Source organism: Chelonia mydas, chromosome 25 (assembly GCF_015237465.2).
Source record: "Chelonia mydas isolate rCheMyd1 chromosome 25, rCheMyd1.pri.v2, whole genome shotgun sequence".
Lineage (NCBI taxonomy): Eukaryota > Metazoa > Chordata > Testudines > Cheloniidae > Chelonia > Chelonia mydas.
In genome coordinates this window covers 8,908,759-8,929,112 of record NC_057858.1, presented here as the reverse complement: position 1 = coordinate 8,929,112, position 20,354 = coordinate 8,908,759, and the positions used below count along the sequence as shown (strand labels likewise).

The 20,354-nt window shown below is 48.9% G+C and overlaps 1 protein-coding gene across 31 annotated transcripts in view; it reads left to right on the top strand.

Annotated features, from left to right (window-relative positions):
• The window catches only part of PTPRS (protein tyrosine phosphatase receptor type S), a 243,923-nt gene that overhangs the window by 167,574 nt on the left and 55,995 nt on the right, over window positions 1-20,354 (top strand). For 16 of the 31 annotated variants that reach the window (XM_043535967.1, XM_037885516.2, XM_037885504.2 and 13 more), the window contains 3 exons: window positions 1,360-1,470; window positions 17,225-17,494; window positions 19,618-20,199. In XM_043535967.1, the coding sequence (XP_043391902.1) occupies window positions 1,360-1,470; window positions 17,225-17,494; window positions 19,618-20,199 (963 nt within the window). Of the gene's footprint in view, window positions 1-1,359; window positions 1,471-4,000; window positions 4,013-17,224; window positions 17,495-19,617; window positions 20,200-20,354 lie in introns of all 31 variants that reach the window. The other 15 variants (XM_037885500.2, XM_037885499.2, XM_043535965.1 and 12 more) reach the window with 1 other exon arrangement.

The window sequence follows — 20,354 nt, the reverse complement described above, 5'->3', positions numbered from 1 at the left end:
TGCTGGATTGAAACCTCCGTGGGTTCTTTTGCTGAGAATTTGGCTTTTTTTTTTTTTTTTATTCTATCCAGTCTGCACTTGGGACCTGCCATCCACAGGGAGTAACACACTCACTCACTCTCGCTCTCTCTTTTACTCATACTAACCCCCTCCCGTTTTCACACATAACACTCTTCTCCCCTGCCCCGCAATGAATCTGAAACTACAATCAGCAGTGGCATCTTTTGCACCCCTCTCCCTCGGTACTCTTCTGCCAAGCTGCAAATTTTTCACACAGTCAGGGAATCCTAAGGGCTCTGATCTCCACCCTCGTCATGTGCACATATATATAATATAAGAAATATTTGATATCATGTTGGTTTATTATAGGATATATACTTTAAGTGGAGTTTGGCAGACCTGATGCTTTCTAGGGTAAAAAACAGAGGTGATTTTCATCTATGTAGTTATGTGCTGCATATTTATGCAGGTCTTTTTTGAACTAGTTGATGGTAGGAGTGCTTAGTTTGGACTTGAGTATATTTTCATCAGCTGAAATAGTGTACAGGTATAGAAGAAGCCCTGATTCTCATTGGCCTGGTCAGGGGTACTCGCCATTCAGATGGGATAGAAACCCATGTGCAGTTTAGACATTCCAGTTTGGTTTTTTATGCTGTTTTCCCTTAAGCACGTGCACTGATGGAAACACACTTTTCAAGTACTCTCTCAGCTCCTGTGAGTCTAGTGTTTATGCACACAACGAACCCAGCGGTGACAGGGATGGCTCAGGGGACTGGTAGTGGGTTACAGAGCCTTTCACCTTGAAGGCTGGTTCAGTTCCAACCTAGATCAGGAGCGACAGGAAATCATGGCCACCAATGGCTGTTCGCTGGCCTGTGCGAGATGAGTTGTTGGTATTAGTTCCTAGAGGAAAATGTCCATATTGCAGAAGACACCAGAGTTGGTGTTTTTGATGGTCTTCTCAGCACAGAAGGGAAGACCTGTGTGCTGAGCTGTCCTCTCCCTGTTAGAAGTGAACCCTCAGGTCAGGGTTGATGCAGACTGGTAGGACAGCATGGGGCAGCTCGTACTGTTTCTACCCACATTGTAGATCAGGATTTTGGGGCCAGGGGAAGGGGGGGTGTTGGGCTGGGCGACTAGTCCTGCAGTGGCAGTGATCATTCTGATCCAGGTTTGGTACCAGCAATGCCCAAAGCAGTGAAGTTCTAGCATGGTAGCGAAAAGCCCCACACCCCGGGCCACCATTCGGATCTGCGTTGACGCTGGGGGGAAACGGCGGGGGAGGGTGTTGGTGCCAGCCCCCTCTTAAAAAAAATAAAATAATAATTTCTTTGCTGCCGTCTTCTTCTCTCCTGCCAGGTGGCCTGCAGATTGAGAGCAGTGAAGAGACTGATCAGGGGAAGTATGAATGTGTGGCCAGCAACAGCGCCGGGGTGCGCTACTCTTCACCTGCTAACCTTTACGTGAGAGGTAGGGAGCACCTCGGCTCAGAACGCTGGCAAATGCATGGGCTCCCTCTGCCCCTGCTGTTTGATTTGTTTCCTTCCCGGAGCCAGGGGGAGGAGTTGCTGTTAAAACAGATCATCGTGGGGGAGGGGGTGGAAAAGAGGATCCAAGGGCACCTCTGGGAATGAGTGGCGGAGCGCGAACAGCAGCAATATAGAGGCCTGACCCCCCGTTGTGAGGTCAGCTCTGATCCCCAGGGTGCCCCAGGAAGCTGGCCCAGGAACATTAAAGCTCTTGGGTAAATGTGGGGTCCCATCTTGCAGAGGGGAGCGCATGGTCTCTGCTGCAGAGAGGCTGTGGCCACTTGTGGGGTTACCACCTTTCCCATGGAAGTTGCAGGAATTGGTACGGTCTGCTCAGCTGGTGTGAGCTTTAGAGGAGGTGGGGCATGGTCAGCTCCCTTGCGTGAGCCCACCCACCCCTGAGTCTCACCAGAATGGAGCACTGGGACAGTCGGGTGTCCAGAGCAGCAGGCAAATCTCACCTTGCCACGCAAGGGTAGGGGAGGGGTGATTGCTCCTGCAGGGCAGCGGAAGGGGGATTTCAGCTAGCCCATTCCCTCTGGGGACATTGCTCTCCAGCTGACCTGGCAGGGAGCGGTGCGGTCTGGCACTATTCAGTGGGGAGCTTTCCCAACATGGGACTGACACTGCACTGGACTGCAGGTCTGGGACTGAGACTGCACTGGACTCATGTTCCAGCTGGCTTTTCCTTCCTGAGCTCCCTGACCACAGGGTCTGCCTAGCCCTGGCTCCTTCTGGAGACACCACTGGCCTGGGTATATGTGCATGGTGAGAAGCAGGCTTCACCAGCACGATCCTGGGACAACCAATGGGAAGTCCCCTTACCCACACAGCTTGGGGGAGCCAGATGAAATAGGAATATTGAATTCCTCCTATGCTTTTTAGCACTTGCTGGCTCAGTGACCCCCTGCATTTTCTTTGTCGTTCACCTGGTTTAAGTTCTCGGATGGGTCATATTTTCCTACAGACTAATATTTTTCCACAGCAAAACCCTCTGATTACGAGAGAGCAAGGGCCAGCCCCTATCACTGTAAAACCACCATTCAAAGAATGTTGCATCCCAGTCAAGTGTTGCCATGTCCATCCCATTCGGCCAAGGAAGCGTTCCCCTCACCTGCATTGACGCTGCAGTTAGATGCAGACCCATGCTCTTGTGTGCACTCCTCTCTCTGTGTCTCATGCTCACTGAATCACATGCACATGGAGAGAAGGCTTTTAATTATTTAAAAGCTACGTTTTTAAAGAGCCTTTTGTGGCCAGCTGGAAAATCGCTTCTGAAATTTGCCTTGTCATCTGGGCTCTGAAAATCCACGGGTGGGAACATCATAAATCCAGGATCTGACACCACACAAGGGCTAAATGAATTGCAAGCAGCTTTTAGCTGGAATGGGCTTTTAAAAAATGTGTTGAGTTTGTTTGGTTTTTTTAATGTTGTTTTTAAATCTCCCTGGCCTTTCTGGTCAGTTGAAAATCGGCCAAAGGTTCTGGTTGCCCAGAGCTTCTTGTCTCAGCCCCTGGATGAGTCTCGGCTCCAGGTGGATGGCCCTCTATACCAAAACGTAGCCTGCGTGTGCACCTGAAGCCTCTGTGATCCAGCATTAGCTACTGGCTGAGAAGGTGTAGAGAATACCATGGAGGCTAGCTCGTGCTGTGTTTGGGGTGCTTTTCATGCTAATTCCTTGTTTCTTGTGTGTCAATTTCACTGAAAGGTAACCGAAGTTCTGAAATGCAGTCATTTGGGGAGGAAGTGGAGGGGGAAGGTCATGCACACATTTTTCTTCCGTTTTTGTTTTTTAAAGAGTCTTGAACATGCTTGTGTTTCCAATTGACTTGTTTCTCCCATAACATGCTTGTCTCTATAGAATACCAGGGATAGGTGTTGTAAGTTTTAACCTTGCAAGGAAATGTCTTTTCTTTTCTTCTTTTTACTTTATTTATTTATTTATTTATTAAAGTAAGTCTTATTTTGGAGTTAGCGTGAGTGCAGTTGGGTGAGGGGGGGGGAAGGGGTGGGGAGCCAAGGTTTTCAATTAGGGGATCTTCTTTGCTCCAGGTCCACTCTGCCTGGAATAATCTCTATCCCCTCTCCTTCTGTAAAACATCAGATGAGCTTGTGAAGGTGAGAACTCCCTGCTGGGGCTCTGCCCCTCTGTTGGGTGCTAATTCTGAATTTGGATTGTTCCCACCCTGACCTCTTCACAGAGCTTGGATGCTCTTAAACACAAGCGCGGGAGGGGGGGATGGAAGGAAGGAAGGAAAGGAGAAAATAAAAAAGGTCGTTACTATCTTTTTTTTCTTTCTTTTTTTCCTTTTTTTTTTTTTTTTTTTTTGGTTAAAAGAGAAAAGAAAAAAAATCAATTTGCAGCTGACAGCCTTGAGAAGGCCTTTTTTTACTCTCTCTGTGTTTCCCCTATTTTTCTCTTCTCCTCATGTCATTGTGTTCCGCATCAAACCCCCTTAACATCCCTCAGAGCTACGAGAAGGTTGGTGTGGTTTTTTTCTTTTTTACTTTCTTTACCCACATTTTTACATTCTTAAGAGAAAAAAAAATAACGAAATAAAACATAAATAAATAAAAAAAGAGAAAAAGCAAGAAATCTTTAAGATGAGCGAGACCTGCCCGTTCCCGGGTCTCGCAGAGATGAGTTGAGTTGCATTGTGGGCCTCTCTATGCATCCTTTGGTAATGTTGCTGAGTTCTTGCACTTTTTTGTCGTCATGGTTACCTTGCCGTTTGGACATTGGGCCTGATGCATGATAGGAGAATGTAACGATCGTCTTTGCATGCCACTCTTTTAAATTAATTATTACTATTATTTTTCCTATATATATTATATATATAATTTATTTTTAAATTCTGATTTATTTGAAGTGGATTTATTCTTTTCTTATTGTTTCCTTTTGGGTTTTTTGCTTTCTCTTGGTTTTCTCTTTCGGTTTGGATTGGTTATGCTGTGCTGTAGTTTATTCCAAACGCATTGTGAGAAGCCAGTGTTCCTGCCCCCAATGGTAACTGAACCTCCCCAGCCCCCCGAAGAAGAAAGGAGTCACACAGCTCTAACACCTGTCCATGGAAGTGCTGCTTTTCAGGACAAGCCTTGTTTCAGGGAGGGAGAGAGACTGGGGATTGGAAATCCTGGGTGCTTTTAACAAGGGATCGGCCCATTACCCCAGTTCACCAGCAAACCTTGGAATAGTACCTGGGGTGTGTGGCACTGGACATGTCCTGTACCCAAACTAAGACCCGCTCCCTGCTTCAAGGAGTTTCTCCATCACATACATGGAGAAGCCAGTCTGCTTGCAGGCCAGGATGGGGAGAGATGAGGAACTCTCTCTTGTGCTACTGAATCCAGCTTAGTGATCCCCATCCTCCTGCCTCCTTTGACACGCACATACACGTATGCACAGGCCCCAGTTACCAGGCACTGGATCTTCTCACCACCAACCCATAGCAAGTCCGCTCTAAAAAGAGGCGACTTGTCAAGATCCCAGCTGCTCCGAAGCCGACTGTGCACCTTCTACCTGCAGCCAGCTGGAGGCTGGCCAGGTCTCAGGGCTATACCTCTCTCCATTCCCCCCCCCCCCCCACACACACACACACTCCCAACCCCGGCTTGTTCAACCAGCTGCTGGGCACAGATGTATGTCAGCAAAGCCAGCTCCAGAAACCCTCCTTTCTGAAGGGATGTGGGTAGAGATGAAAGTGCAGAGGCAGGAAACTCAGGAGAAGATGGCTTGATGCCTCTGGCAGCTGAATCCTTGTTGTGAACGACAACAAGAAATATGACCAGCTGAATCCTTGTGGTAAATTTGGTTTGGCTTCGGGGATTCTCTCCCGCACACCCCTTTTAGTCCCATCCACTCCCCCATTGTCTCTTACTCTCTCACACACTCCGCGGTAGTGACTCCCCAGGCAGGAGCGGGCTGGTGGATTTTTACACAGTACTAATCAACTTCTGGGTTTTGCCTTTGGAAAATGGACTGCCCTCCCCTCCCTTGTGTGTAGCTTTTACCCCCTGCCAACCAGGCCTCCTTACGCAATACAAGACCAGACAGGTGGCTTTCCCAGCGTACAGGTATTAAAGCTGTGTGATTTTTGAGAAATCCAGTGCAGTATTGACACAGTATCTCTGTCTGCCTCTCTTTCTCTCTCTCTTTCTTTCTCACTGTCTGTCTTTCTCTTTCTCTTAAGATGCTGAGATTTCAGTGCTTGGACCCTCAGTGCTGGTATTTCGCCTTCCCCTCCAAATCTCCCCATTTCCCCTGGTTGTAAGGTACAAGGGTACCACTCAGAAATGCTGCATTATTGACAGTGTCTTTCTGAAGTGGCCAATAGTGGCTCTTCTGACTCCATCTCAAGTGAGACAAAAAACCCTCTATAAAAACATCTATTTAAAACCAGCGGAGAGGGTAGAGCCTGAAACGAGATTTCCCCAGGATCAATGGTCCCAGGTACAATTGTCACTGATTACAGGACTTGCCTTCATGAATAGGAATTTGAGTTTAAAGATTCAGATAAAATAAAAAGGGATTTACGCACATTTTTAGAAAAAGGTTTTCGTCTTTATAAAACATTTCTAATGTGTCCAAACTGCCCTGCCAAGGGTAGAATTGTCCCTCTGCTCTTCAGTGCAGTGGATTCTGCAGACGCATGGTGATCTGAGAAGCTCCTAGGGCTAAATCCAGGTTTTTTTAAGTTCCAATAACAACAAGTATAAAATAAAACTAAACAAGTCAGTCGAGATCGGATGCCTCATTAAACGAGATGTTGTCGCTCAAATGGAAGTTCTGGATGTGGGGCAGAGAGTAGGAGGGTCTTTCGCCTGTGCCGTGCAGGAGGTCAGGCTAGATGAACCCAGGAAAAGTCCATAGTGGTTGAAAGGAGCTGCCCTCGCTGAGCTTATGTGGATAAAGCAGAATTCCCTGTTGGTGGGGACTCCTTGAGGGACCTAGAGAAGCAGTGGTCCAGAAGGGCCTGATATCACTGAAGAATATTTGGGTATTCTGAGATTTAGGGCCAAACTGTCAAAGGTATTTAGGCACTTAAAGATGTAGCTAAAGGAGCCTGTTGGGGTTTATGAACGCACCTAAGAAGATTAGGTGCCTAACTCCCATTGGTTTTGATACCCTGAATACCTTTGTAAATCTGAGCCTTAGGATATGTTTACACTGCAGTTAGACATCCACCGCTGGCCCATGCCAGCTGATTCGGGCTCACGAGCTATGTGGCCATTTGGGCTTGGGGCTGCAATCTGAGCTCTGGGACCGTCTCACCTCACAGGGCCCTAGAGCCAGGGCTCCAGCCCAAGCCTGAATATCTACATCTCAATTAAACAACACCATAGCCCGAGCCCATGAGCCTGAATCAGCTGGCATGGGCCAGCCGTGGATGTCTAATTGCAGTGTAGACATATCCTTCGTGACTATGACTAAGGGCTTGATCCAAAGCCCACTGAAGTCAGTGGGGATCTCTCTGTTGATGTTGGTGGGCTTTGCACCAGCCCTACGTAATGTGAAATTGGGATGTTAGTGCAGGTGGCCAGCTTTATTTAAAGATTAGTACCTCTCCTCCTTTTCTAGCTAGCAGAGGACCCATTGCTCTGGAGCGTCTCTCAGGGCAGGACGGTTCAGAAGGGTTTCGGCAAGCTCAGGCAAGGCAGGAAAGCAGCAGCTCGTCGGAACCTCCTTGATGATTTTTTGACTCTTGCCCGTGTGGGCTGAGGTGCTCACTCCACTTTGGGGGCCAGTGCCGGGATCAAATCTCTGCGTGTCTGACGGTCACGTCACTGAGCTGAACCAAACAGGCCCAAACGTTGCCCAGCAGAGGTGCAACGTTGGCAGTTTACCAGGAGCCTAGATAATTCTTACAATGCAACCATCCTCTTCTTGAAGAGGGAGGCTAGAGGCCCCAGAACGTAGTCAGCCATCTCAAGTCGAGTGGCCTACTGCTTGGCTCAGGAAGGAGCATAACACACCAGGACTTGAAGTCTCTCTAGGTCCTCTCCCTTGTTAATGATGAGGGAACCTGCACAGTGTACCTCAGAACTCTGTGGGCTATGCTTTAGCAACCTCTAAGCATGCAGGGTTGCTGCTTCTGGACTTCCTTACCTTAGGAGAGGTGAATTGGTTGGGTTTAAGCATCTCCCAAAACATGCATGGAACGTGGCATCTGGTGCTTTCAGAAACGCAACAGTTGTGTTGCTGTAGGTGTGACCCCATCCCTCTCTTTGCCAGCCCAGGAGGGTTAAGATAATCCAGTATCAGGCATACCTATAGCAGATGACTCTTACCCGTACTGCATCTGTGCCTTTTCCATTATAGTCTAGCCTTTGCAGTCCAGTTCTTGCTGAGAATGTTCCAAATATTCTTCAGGGTTCTAGGAAAAATGCAACTTGGTATGGGTTCCCAGGTGAGATTAGGTAAATAGCTAATAGAAGAATACACCAAATCAATTAGAATATATCTCAGTGGGAGTTGGAGACGTGGTTTTGGAGCTGAGTTGGGCCATCTCGCGTTACAGTGAACTCGGCAAGTATAACTTAACAAATGCATTAAAAATATGGATCATTTCAAAAATAATCTCATTTAGGCTCTCACTAAATCTCATTTAGGCCCTGACTCTGATTGAAATCAATGGGAGTTAAGCACCTAAATATCTTTGGAGATCTGAGTCCCAGCCCCCTACCCTAGAGAGCTGGGCAAGTTTGGGTCACTCAGGACTGTTAATCCAGAGCAGTCTGTTGCTCCAAATGCCCCTCAAGAGGCATGTGGAGTGGTGTCCTGTTGCTAAATCCGTGCACTTCCAATGCCTGGGAGAGGCTAGAGAGGTGGAATTGCAAGACCATTCTAGAATGCAGAGACTAGCACGGGAGTGTCAGTCAGCTGCAGGATGCTCACAGGTTCTAAAACCCTGGGATGGGATTTGTGTGAGGGAGTCTTAATACTAATCCAGAATAGTGTTAATATATTTTAGAATGCAGCAAAGGTGAGGGGGGGTAATGCCACTCTTGATCCCTGCCACCTCATTCTAGATCCTCTGTAAGTCCATTTTCCAGCATACTGTTAACATGTTCTGGAATTCAGGGAGGGGGAGTGACTGTAATACATTTCAGAGCAGCACCCCTACCCGAAAGTGTCGTCATAGCACCTTTAAAGAAAGTCACTCAAAGCAAGGGGGGGACGCCCTGTACAAGTTTGGGGTGTCCTTAGCTCTGAAATTCGAGAGTTTAAATATATGTCTACACAAAGCAAACAAACAACTTTGCTGTGTTTCTGCAGAAGGATTTCTCACCAGGAAAAGCAACTGGAAACAAAAATATATTTGTGTGTATCTATAAAGGACACTTTGCAGGAACACTGTGCTGTACTGATCTCGAAATCTCTGCCTGACTGTGTCTCTTACACCTTTTGCATCGCTGTTCTCTTTGTTTTAGGGGAAAAAATTAGATTACACCTTGTCAAATTTAAAAAAAAAAGTCTGTCTAATATTACAGCAGCTACAGTGGAGCTGCTTGGAAATCAATTGGGTTCAGATTATTTTGTATTCACTCATGCAAAAGCAAAAAAAAATAAAATTTTTTTAAAGACCAGAGATGTTCAGCCAGCCTGTCGCTCAACTGATGTGTTTAAATGGCAAAATAATAACCATGATTGGGAAGGTACTGATGGCAAAATTTCCTCCAGACCAAATCCAGATCTTGCTCTGATTTTTATCTTTGTAGGACTAATGAAATTAAGAAAGAGCTGGGCAGGAGGAGGAAAAACTTCTTGTCCTCTGGAGGGACTGAAGTGGGAAATCTGAACAGCATCTTGCCCCAGTGGAGCGAACTGCAATTGGAATGGGAGACGAGGGAGCAGGGCGGAAGAGGGAGAGGCGGCTGTCTGGAGAACGGAGGGGGCAGAGAGAAGGCTACCTTTTGGGAGGGGAGGACAGGTGTAATCTAAAACTTCACTAATAATGTAGAGGCTGCACATTATTTTGGCACCCTTTCCCCTACCCCCCCGTCCTCATTTTGGAGTAAGACGGAATGACTCCTGTCTCGCCAAAATGGCCGATAATGTCCGCCTTCTCACCTCATTCGGAGCAGCAGCTTGCTGAATGTCAAAACGTTAATACCATTTGATTTTGTTTGGTGCTTTCAACCAGTCACTTCACTTTTATTCCTTCAGTCTTAGTTTTCTCTTTCTTTTATTTATTTATTTTCCTTCTTTTTTTAGTTGGTTTAATGTGAATCGGGGTTTGAAGTGACGGGTTCTTGTCTAGCATCCCCTCCCTTTCCCCCATCCCAATATCTCTTTTTCCTGAGCTAATCCGGAAGGGGGTTAGAAAGTGGAGTCAGTGGGTTTCGTCAGCACAAACTGATTGATCAGTCCTCAGATTTCTCTCACCAGCTGCGTCCTGGGAACACGGTTTAAGGACAGATTCTGGTGTTGCAAAACCCAAACCTGGATCTTCCAGTGTCTCTTCCAATCAGGTCTGTAAATCTGCCCCTTAGAACATTGGTGTCTCTCGTCACATGGATCTTCTGGCTACCTTTCTATCTGGGGAGAAAAAAAACCCCTTGGCAATGTTAATGAGTATTGTCTTGTTGGTCATGACTAATTGAAAATGCCACTCACAGAACACAACCTGTGTTAACTTCCCTGCATTAGGAGGAAGCGGCAGTAAAACCAATGGGCTTTACCTGGTCTGTTGGAAGATAAAAACCACAGCCCTTCTTTAATCTGTTCAGTTGCTAACGAATTGGATGTTAAACAGAGTTTAACTGAGGGCACAGATATTTGCTTGTGTCGACAAGACACTTGGCCGCTTCCAGTCAACCTAATATCATGGGTCTTACTATGCATCACGTTGTGTATAGTGAGCCTCTCTTCAGAATGTGGGTTGAAGTAATTGACTAGAACCACAAGCCTCTAGCGTTTAGTTCTTAAAACCATGTCTGTTGATGACGAGCAGTATCCCTATTTAAAAAGTGCTTCCAAGAGTCTGGTGGCCACTGAAAAAGTGTGTGTGTGAGAATGAGTGACTGACTCTGTACAACAGATCTGGGCTTCTAGAAAATTGGGGAGAAGACGACATCCAATCCAGATGTCTCCAGAGCACAGGGAGGGTTGGATCCTGAATCTCGGATCAGGCCCATTTCCACATAAAACTGGTAAAAGTTTGAGGTTCCGGTGTGAAGGTGGAAGGGGGAAATGAGAGACATGGGGTGGTTGTTGTTTGCTTTTGTATTATGTAGCATCAAGGAGCCCCAGTTGTGGGTCAGGACCCCGTTGTATTAGGTGCATGCGAACCGTGGACAAAGAGACCTCCCCTGCCCTGAAGAATTTATAATCTAAGGACAGCAGTTACAAATCCCAAGAGAGCTGTTTCCATTTTTCGCATCTCCCCAACCCCCAAATCCTGCTTTTTATCCTGATGCTGCACATGGGGAGAGGCTGTCAAAGAGAGCTGGAGAGCCACCCAGAAATGTCATGGTTAGGGTCCTGCTTCGCAGCAGTTAAAGGGAAATGAAGACGGAATCCAGTAGCTTTAGCAGATAGTTCCTTCTCCGTTGTCATTCACAGCTGGAACGGTTTTAAGGCGGAGGTTGTGGTCAACAAGGTGGCTGTGGGGAGTGCCTGTGAGCTGCATTCATTTTCTGTCTGGATCGCCTATCAGCGTGGTTGTGGGAGGAGGAGTGATGACCTGCATCATCCCCCGTACAGCCCCTCCCCATGCCTGGGGATGTTGGGTAGCTAGATGGTACTGCAGAGTCAGCAGATATCTAGCCCTCAAAACCCATCGGAAAAGGTGGCAATCTGGCCCTGTAGCTGCACTTTGGGTATCCAGGTCCTCCGCAGTGGATCTCAGCCCCTGGTGACTGAGGTCCAGAACCCTGTCTCCTCTCCTTTCTGGTGAGTTTCAGTCTGGCGAAGTAAGGGATGGCAGCTCTATGCCTTTAACGCCGCCCTCTCCAACCGAGCCCATTTCTAAAATCGGTCTGCCTGACTCTAGGTGTCAAACAGGACAGAGCCCCGGGGAGTGATGGTTCTTTTGCCAGAGCTGCAATTTAGCGCTACTGGAGACGATACCTGAACTGCGTGGTGACTTGTGTTACCAGCAGGATTCCACAGGGTGTCAGGGCTGCATGGAGTGAGATTTGGTCCGCTCTCTCTGCCCACTGGTAGATCACTTGCAAAGTGACTGACACCCTCACTCCTTCCGCTGCCACCAGCACAGACCATTCCTGTGGCAGAAAGTGCTGAGCATTTGTAGAGGACATTCAGTGCCGTCTAATGGTGAAAACAATGGCAGGGAGTCAGGACTCCTGGGTTCTGTTGTGGGCCCTGCCGATGACTCGTTGACCTTGGGCACATCACTTCCCTGTGCTTTAGTTTCCCCATCCGTACAAGGGGAATAATAAATAATATGAACGTCTGAAAAGCTCAGTGAGATCCTGGGATGAAAAATAATATAGCAGGGCAAGGCTGTTGTTGTATTTTCGTGCTGGCAATTATCTGTCCCAGAGTGAGAATCCCGGAGGCGGCTCAGCTCTGGGAAAGAAGGGAGGTAGGGGTTACAAGACATCTATTGCAACCCTAAATGAATTGTATCTAGAAGGAGAACCCCCACTACCCCTCCGCTCTTCTTGGGGTTTCCTCCCAGTCATTCCATTTGTCTCCGATAACAGCATCAGGGGCTCTTCTGGTTGCATTTTGCATTTGATTTTGCTCATCCGGCTGCTGCTTATGAAACCCAGCCTGGGTGTGAGCAGCCAGAGCTCTCTGCTCAGTCTCTAACTGCTGTTCAAACCTCCTCGTCCCAAGGCTCTGACCTGGACACTGACCCGGAGCATCTCAGCTTGTGAAATCTCATGTCAACAGTCAAATAGGAGTGGTACAGCTATTAAAATAAATATCAGCAGTGATGGCTTCTAGTGTGGCTCACTTGCTACCCAGACCGTACCAGACCTCCAGCGAGGGCCCCTCTGGGTGTTTCTTGTTACAGTGAGTGCTGTTGTCACCACCCTGAGCCCTGCCTTGCCTGCATTCGTGTGCTCTCTGCATGTCTCCCGTGCTAATGCAGGAGTTGCTCTCATTTCCTGTGTGTGTGTGTATGTGTGTGTGCGTGAAAGAGAGTGAAGCTTCTTTAAACCAGGATACTGCCCACAGAGATACTGCACCTTACCAATGCTTTCTGTCCTCGCATTGCTGTGTGGCCAACCATATTCCAAATTCTCACCCTTCACGGGATTCCCAGGTTCTCGGTCAGGGATCAGGACCTGCCATTTGCTTCCCACTTGCTATATGTGCTAACTGTCATTAAAGCAGCCAAGCGGTAATGCTGCACTGAGGGCCTGAAAACCTGAGCACCTCCGCGTCCGTGTGGGGTGCTGCAAATCGGCACATCACTGAGCAGCTCTCAGCTTGTGTTTTGTGAGTGGACCCCGTCCTCTACCCCCTCCAGACATGGGCAGGCAACACTGGTTTGTTCCCTTCAGACTCCGATTCTCAGCGCTCCGCCCCCATTGAAAGATGCTTTTCAGTTACGAAATTGTGATTTCTTCTTCCTTTCTTTTTTTTCTTTCTTTCTTTTTTTTTTAATTAACCTCAGTTTGAATTTAACTGTCTTGTTCTGTTTCCATGACAACTCGGTGTTTGCATCCCACCCGCCGTTGTTTGTTGCTGTCAGTGCTGTTTGCTGACTGGATCTTGTCCGTCAGTGTGTGTTTCCCCATTTCTCCTCAACCTCCCCCACCCCACCTCCCCCAGGAAGTGACATATCAGCCCCTCTTTGGAAGACTCATTCCCACCCCCCGATCTGTCTGCATGTGACCCCCACTTGTTTCTTTTCAAGTACTCTCCATCTTGTCTCCAGTGTGACTGGTGCAGTCTTTGTGTGGCTCCATTTTCTGAAATGCCACCAGCTCCAGGGAAGTAGCCAGGACTCTCTGCTCTTGCCAAGGCCGAGCGACTCATTCAGACTGGATCCCAGTGGAAGGAAGGATGGGAACAGCAGCTGGGACACCTCCAGCCCTTCTTGCTAGGGCTAAGAACTTCCCGGCGTGGGGGGCCTCCTGCCCATTTGCCCCAGCCAATGCCCAAGTGTGTTTTAAACCCTGTCCCACAGCCACTGCTGGTGTCTAGGCACTGCTCCTCAGCCAGGCTCCAGGGGAGGAGATGCCTCCCCACTCTCCTGAAGCAGTAGGTCCTGCCAAACCCTCCCCAGCGAGGACCAGGGTGTAAGTGAAGTTACACCCCCCCACACACACCTTCCTTTCCCAAGCCAATGACAACCTCTAGGTGAGGCTATACACCCTCCCAGCTCTGTGCCTTTCCCCAGCTCGGGTCAAGGTGGGGATGCATTCATGCCCCTTTCTCTTGGGATCTCCCTGGTGTGCCTAATCTCCATGCTCTTCATTGCCTGAAATCCTTGACTCTCCTTGTCTTCCCCCCAGGCCCTGCCCCATTGGTGCTGCTGCCCTCTCTGGCTGACTGCACAGAAGCGGGTCTGGTAGCCAAGTGGGGAGAGCTCCCCTTGAGATGGAGACATCTGGGGAAGGAGGCAGGGGCTAATTTTTCCATCGAGCCTCCACTGCAGGGAAGCAGCTTCTGGCCTGTTGGTAACAGGGAGAGGGATACTATCATTAGTCGACTGATGGGCCTTCAGTGGAGGTGCCCCTTCCAGAGAAGCTGGTTGGTGCTATTCTAATAACGCTCTCTGGTTCTTCCCCTCTGAATGATCTGGGCTCCGACACCTCGTGAGCAGCTCATGCAGCTGCCAAGCGGCTCAAATTCTTCTCCTTCCTCCAAGCAAAGAAGAAGATCGGGAGCTGGGGTTAGATGGGCAGGCGGCTGGGCTGGATGGGTGAAGCTAAGGCAGATATGGAGAGCAAAGGCTTTGCAACTAGCTTGGGCTGTGACCATGTGCCCCCAGCCCCCATGCAGGAGGGGGCGGCATTTCCAGCCCCGCCGCAGGCTGGATGTTAAAACTTGAATAATGGAGGTTTTGGTTCACTGGCAACTCCCAAAAGTGGGGGGATGGGAGGGAGGGGAGAATTGTTTTGAATCAAACAAAACATTTTGTGGGACCTGTAATTGGATGTTTTGGGTCAGTGATGAGCATTTTTAATTTTTAATTTTTTTATTTTTAAAAAATAGAATGGAAGGAAATGTCAGAACCAAAAGGCATTTTGAACCCAAAATTTTAAGCATCTGAACTTGTATAGGGATTTATTTTTTGCAGGGGGAGGGGAGTTTCAGCTGTAAAATTTCACCCGCTGCTAATGAAAACTCCATCCTTCCCCCACAGCAGCGTCAGGCCTTGTTTCTCCAACTGTTCCACTCTGTGGGAAAGAACCCCCTCTCATGGGCCATCTCTTCTCCCAGCAGTGCAACGCCCCGCCCTCCTTTCCCCGTCTTCATTCCCAGAATACTTCATTCTGCAGGCCACCATTTGAGAACCTCGGTTAAGGAGCAACCTGAAGCTGGGTTGGTGCCGTAAGCTAGAGGCTGATCCAGGCCACCCGGTCTAAGGAGGTCTGAAGCCACCATGACCCAGTGGGGAGAGCTTCTGAGCCTGATTCTCTTTGGCACCAGTTTTGTATGGGTTCAGCTCTCAATGACTTTAGTGGAGTTGCTCTGGATTTACTGTGGTGTAGGAGTGAGGAGAATCAGGGCTCTAGCCTGCGGTACTCATCACAACCACTGGTGTCCTTAGTCGCTGAGTACATGCAGGAATTATACAGGTATCTCTGAAGCCTGCAGGGACTCATCCTCACACAGCTCTTTCCCCTGTTGCTACAATTATACCTGCAGCCTCCCCAACCTTTGTCCCTTTGCCCTCACTCCTAGGATGGGATGTTGCCCTATTCAGCTTACTCCCAACTACATCTCTCTAGGTCACCTGCTGTCTGCCCATGATCCCTCTTGGACTCTGTGGAGTGTTATCCCCCCCATCATACACAGACTCAAATGGAATAAATAGTAGGGGGGTCATCCAGAGACAGATGGGGGGCTCATGGAGATCCCACTCCCCTAGGGCCAGCCCTTGGGCAGGGAGAGGTTTCTGTGTCCTTTGGGCAGCCAGGTGCAGAGTTAGTCTCTGGGTTGGGTTTTTATGATTAAACTTCTCTCTGGTCCCCTTCTCCTTCTTTGACGTGTGAGGAAACCACCCAGCTGGTCCATCCGTCCCAGTCACTTCAGAAAATGGAGCCACGGAAACTGCGCTCTCTCCTTTGCGTCCATGTTCTTCCCGTGTAAGGTCTGGAAGCTGCATCCACTTCTCTGCTAAGGAGATGCACAGAACATGTCACTGTTTTCTCAACGTTAAAGTTTCATTACCTTGTTTTTCTTATTATTATTAATTCTATTCTATTTATTATTCCGCCAGGGCTGAGATGTGACAATGTGAGCCACCACATTGGGTCACATCAGCTAGAAAAAGTATGCAGCATTAAAGTCGGTTTCCCCCTCCCCTTCCCCGTCTCTCTCTCTCTCTCTCTCTCTCCACTCTCCTCTTCTTCCTTCTCTCTTTCTGTCTGTCTCTCTCTCTTTCTCTCTCTCTCTTCAGTATCCATGTGGGCATTTGCTAGTGGCCCATAAGTTATACTCCTCTGCATTTTTTTCTTCTCTCTGTCTCTGTCTCTCTCTCTTTTTTTTTAAACCTATTTTGCATGATGTTTGTGACTCTGAGAGCTGCATCTATCGATGGAACCGTGTCAGATCTTAAAGAGGCTTCGTTAGGGTTTCTATACCCGAAAACCACAAAAATTTCATTAGAGTTTCTCATCTTTCCCACTCTCTCACATTCCAGGTGCGGGGGGGGGGCTCCTTCCTCCTGGACGGTTCTCACACACGCACAGACACACCCTAAATTCTAGCCTGCTCTGGGGGCGCCCCCCTGTCTTTTTACCTCTCAGGTGGCTTCTCTGGAATTTGGGGCAGGAGACCTCTTTCTCCTACTTGATTTCTCCTTGGATTCTCCCCCCCCCCCAGGGTCTCAGCAAGCTGAAGGCCTTTTCAACAAGAACAGAGCCCTGAGAGGAAGCTTTCCTCACCCCCTCCCCACCCCAGCTCCTCCCCGTCTTCCTCCGTTTCCCTTGACACTGGCCAGAAATGAGAGCTCGCTGGTGTGAGATTAGTCCTTTCCATGGGGCATGAATCTGCTACTCTGGAGAGGACCAGTTCACAACATGGCAGTGGGCTTGTTCCAGATTTCCATGGGAGAAGGAGGTGGAGGAGGGCGAATTAGATCCCTACTAACAAAGGGGAGCGGGCAGGGGCTCTGGGGGAGCGGGGTGCGGAGCCGGGGCCCAGCAGCTGTGGAGGAGATTGTTCGACGCGTGCAATGCCGGCACTTGTCAAGTAAAGATGAGAAATTGCTAATAAATTTTTGTGTATTTATCTGTGCTGTGATGGGTCTAATCTTGATCAATGGAACCCTGTTGCTATGAAATATCGCTTTATGTCTATATTCTATATCTTGTTTGTGAAGTAAAATTTATTTGAAGTTTAATTTTTTTGGTTTTGGTTTTTTGAATTTTTTTATTATTATTATTTTTTAAATAAAGGAAAAAAAGATGAGCCCCGTTTATATTTAAATTATCTTCTCCCCTTTTCTTTCTTTTTTCTTTTTTCCCTTTTTTTTCTTTTTTTTTTTTCTTTTCTTTTCTTTTTTTTTTTTTGTGTCACCTCTGTGCGTCTCATCCACAGTTCGCCGAGTGGCACCTCGCTTCTCCATCCTGCCCGTCAGCCATGAGATCATGCCCGGGGGTAACGTCAACATCACCTGCGTGGCAGTGGGTTCGCCCATGCCGTATGTCAAGTGGATGCAGGGGGCAGAAGACCTGACGCCCGAGGATGACATGCCGGTGGGCCGCAACGTCCTGGAGCTCACTGATGTCAAGGACTCGGCCAACTACACCTGCGTGGCCATGTCCAGCCTGGGGGTCATAGAAGCCGTGGCTCAGATCACAGTGAAATGTAAGAGAATGAGCATGTGGGGGCGTGACCATGCATGTGAGCGTGCACATGTGTGCAAGTGTGAGCGACCATGCAGGTGCATGGCCATATGTATGAGCATGCACATGTGTGCAAGCATGAGCAACCATGTCGGTGGTGCATGGCTATGTGTATGAGCATGCACATGTGTGCATGCGTGAGCAACCATGCGGGTGAGCATGCACGAATGAACGTGTGGTTGCATGACCAGGCTGGTGATCATGTGGCTGTGTGTGGAGATGTGCAGATGCATGCGAGCATGTAGTTGTATGAGCACGTGAGCGTATGGGGTTATGCTCATGCACGTAGGCACATGGTGGTGTGTGTGTGTGTGTGAGAGCGATCAGGGATGAACATGGTTGTATGAGCATATGGGTACATGACTATATGCGATCATGTGGGTGTAAGTGCACACGAGTATGGACAAATACACGTGTGCGTGCATGAGCTTGCAAAGGCATTGCTGTGCATGTATGTGTGTGCAGATGTGTGTGAGTGTGCACATGAGGATGGCATGCTACTGAGTGGGTTCTCAGTGTGCTCGTGGTACAAAAAAATCCCCAACCGATTGGAAGCCACCAGCTTCCATCACTGGCTTGGGGCCTTTCCTGGCTTTAGCAGCTGTTATTTATCAGGGGAACCGAGATTCAAAACTTGTACGTTTGTTTTCATCCTGGCTCGTGAGGCTGGTTGGCTGATGATGTGTGGGGAACCTTGAGCGGTCAGGGGACTGGGGCTTGCATCCCACTCTTGTTCCAGTGTTGGAGGGGTCAGAACCTGCCCATCTCCGGCATACAGTTCCTTGCACCACCACATCCTCGTCGTGGTGTCTTACGGGAGCCTTCTCTGTTGCCTCACCACATGAGAAACCTCAGCTTGAAGCTTGTGATTCCCAAGAGGAGCTTAGATGTATGGCTGGAAGACTTCCCTCCTCAGCTGGGGAGCATGAGCAACAGATCCTCGTGGCTGGGAGAGGTGCAGAGTTGATGTCTGCTCTGAGCACTGACCCTGTCCATAAGGGAATTTGGGGAGGGGGGGGAAAGGGATGCCTTCATAAGGACCTGAGAGAGGAGAGTAAATGGGAACTAGATCCCACTTGATCAGAGCATATGGGACAGGGAGCTCTGGCAACAGTGGGGAACAGGGACCCCTTGGAATCATTGCACAAAACTCCAGCGGAGCTGTTTGCGCAGGGAGCAGGTTGAGACGCTGGCAAAAGGATGCCCGGGGCTGGATTGCAACACTCCTTTGCTTTTCTGTTTTTTTCTTTTTCTTTTTCTTGTACCATAATATTAACCTTAAAAGCTCATGGCTATGATGCATTGTCTGAATATTTCACTTCCCCAGATACGGAACCTATGTCCCGCTGGCACGTTCTGCCTTTTGTCTTTATCTTTCTGTTCCTGTATGAAAGTAACGGCAATATGTTCCAGCACGCAAGCTGAACAGGGAGGTAGATCTAGAAAGGGCCTGGGTCTGCAGCGGGTGCTTGTAGGGATTTAGAGCGTGTGCTTCAGGGGATGGTCGAGAATTCGATCATGCGTTTGGGTAAGCCCCAGGTGCAAAGCGTGTACTTGGGAGGTCGTGAGCCCAGATCTAGAGTGCAGACTTGGGGGAGAAGGTGGGTCTAGAGAGCACATTTTGGAGAGGTCGGGGGGGGTGGGGAACCAAAGCTAACTTGTTCATTTTGTAGCTTTCTAGACCGAGAACTGTGTAGTTCTAGAGAAAGCTGTCTTGTGACTGCATACTGTAGGTACAGAGAAAGCCAGAAATGCCCAGGTCTAGGAACAGCTAGTGATATTTAAGGAGATATTTTTTCCATATTCTAAAGGAGTTGGGTGTGAAACCAGTTTTCCTCAGCACATTGGGATGTTCAGTTGAAGTCTGTGTTAACGATTCCAGATGTTTTGTTGAATGCTTCCTTTTGATGGAGCAGTTTAAGAAGGTAATAAAGAGCGTAACTAGGTTCATAATATTTCAGCAGCATTTTACTGAACAGCCGCGCTGCGATCTGTACGGTGCTGCCAGCTCTCAGCGCCCTAACTTGCCAATTAGACACCGTTTTAACATATGGTTCTAAAGTGTTTATTCTTCCCCATCCTCAGCGCTGCCCAAGGCTCCCGGGACCCCTGTGGTAACAGAAACCACAGCAACCAGCATCACCATCACCTGGGACTCGGGGAACCCCGACCCTGTGTCTTACTACGTCATCGAGTACAAGTCCAAGAGTCAGGATGGCCCTTACCAGATCAAAGAGGACATCACTACCACGCGTTACAGCATCGGAGGACTCAGCCCCAACTCGGAGTATGAGATCTGGGTGTCTGCCGTCAACACCATCGGGCAGGGTCCTCCCAGCGAGTCCGTGGTGACCCGCACCGGGGAGCAGGCGCCAGCTAGCGCTCCTCGCAGCGTCCAGGGGCGGATGCTGAGTGGCACCACCATGATCATCCAATGGGAGGAGCCGGTGGAGCCCAACGGGCAGATCCGCGGCTACAGGGTGTATTACACCATGGAGCCGGACCAGCCGGTGAGCAACTGGCAGAAACACAATGTAGACGACAGCCTCCTGACCACAGTCGGCAGCCTCTTGGAGGATGAAACCTACACTGTCCGGGTCCTGGCCTTCACTTCCGTGGGAGATGGGCCCCTCTCCGACCCCATCCAGGTCAAAACACAGCAAGGAGGTGAGTTCTGGGCCCATGTAGTCATGGACAGACTGAGCTGCCGCAGGAGGATTCTGTCGGGAGAGACAGTTAGCTGGCTCACAGCGCAATGATAACACTGTGCCCAGGGCGCTCTCCAGAGCACTTTCTCTTTACTGGTCATCTTTATAGAATCA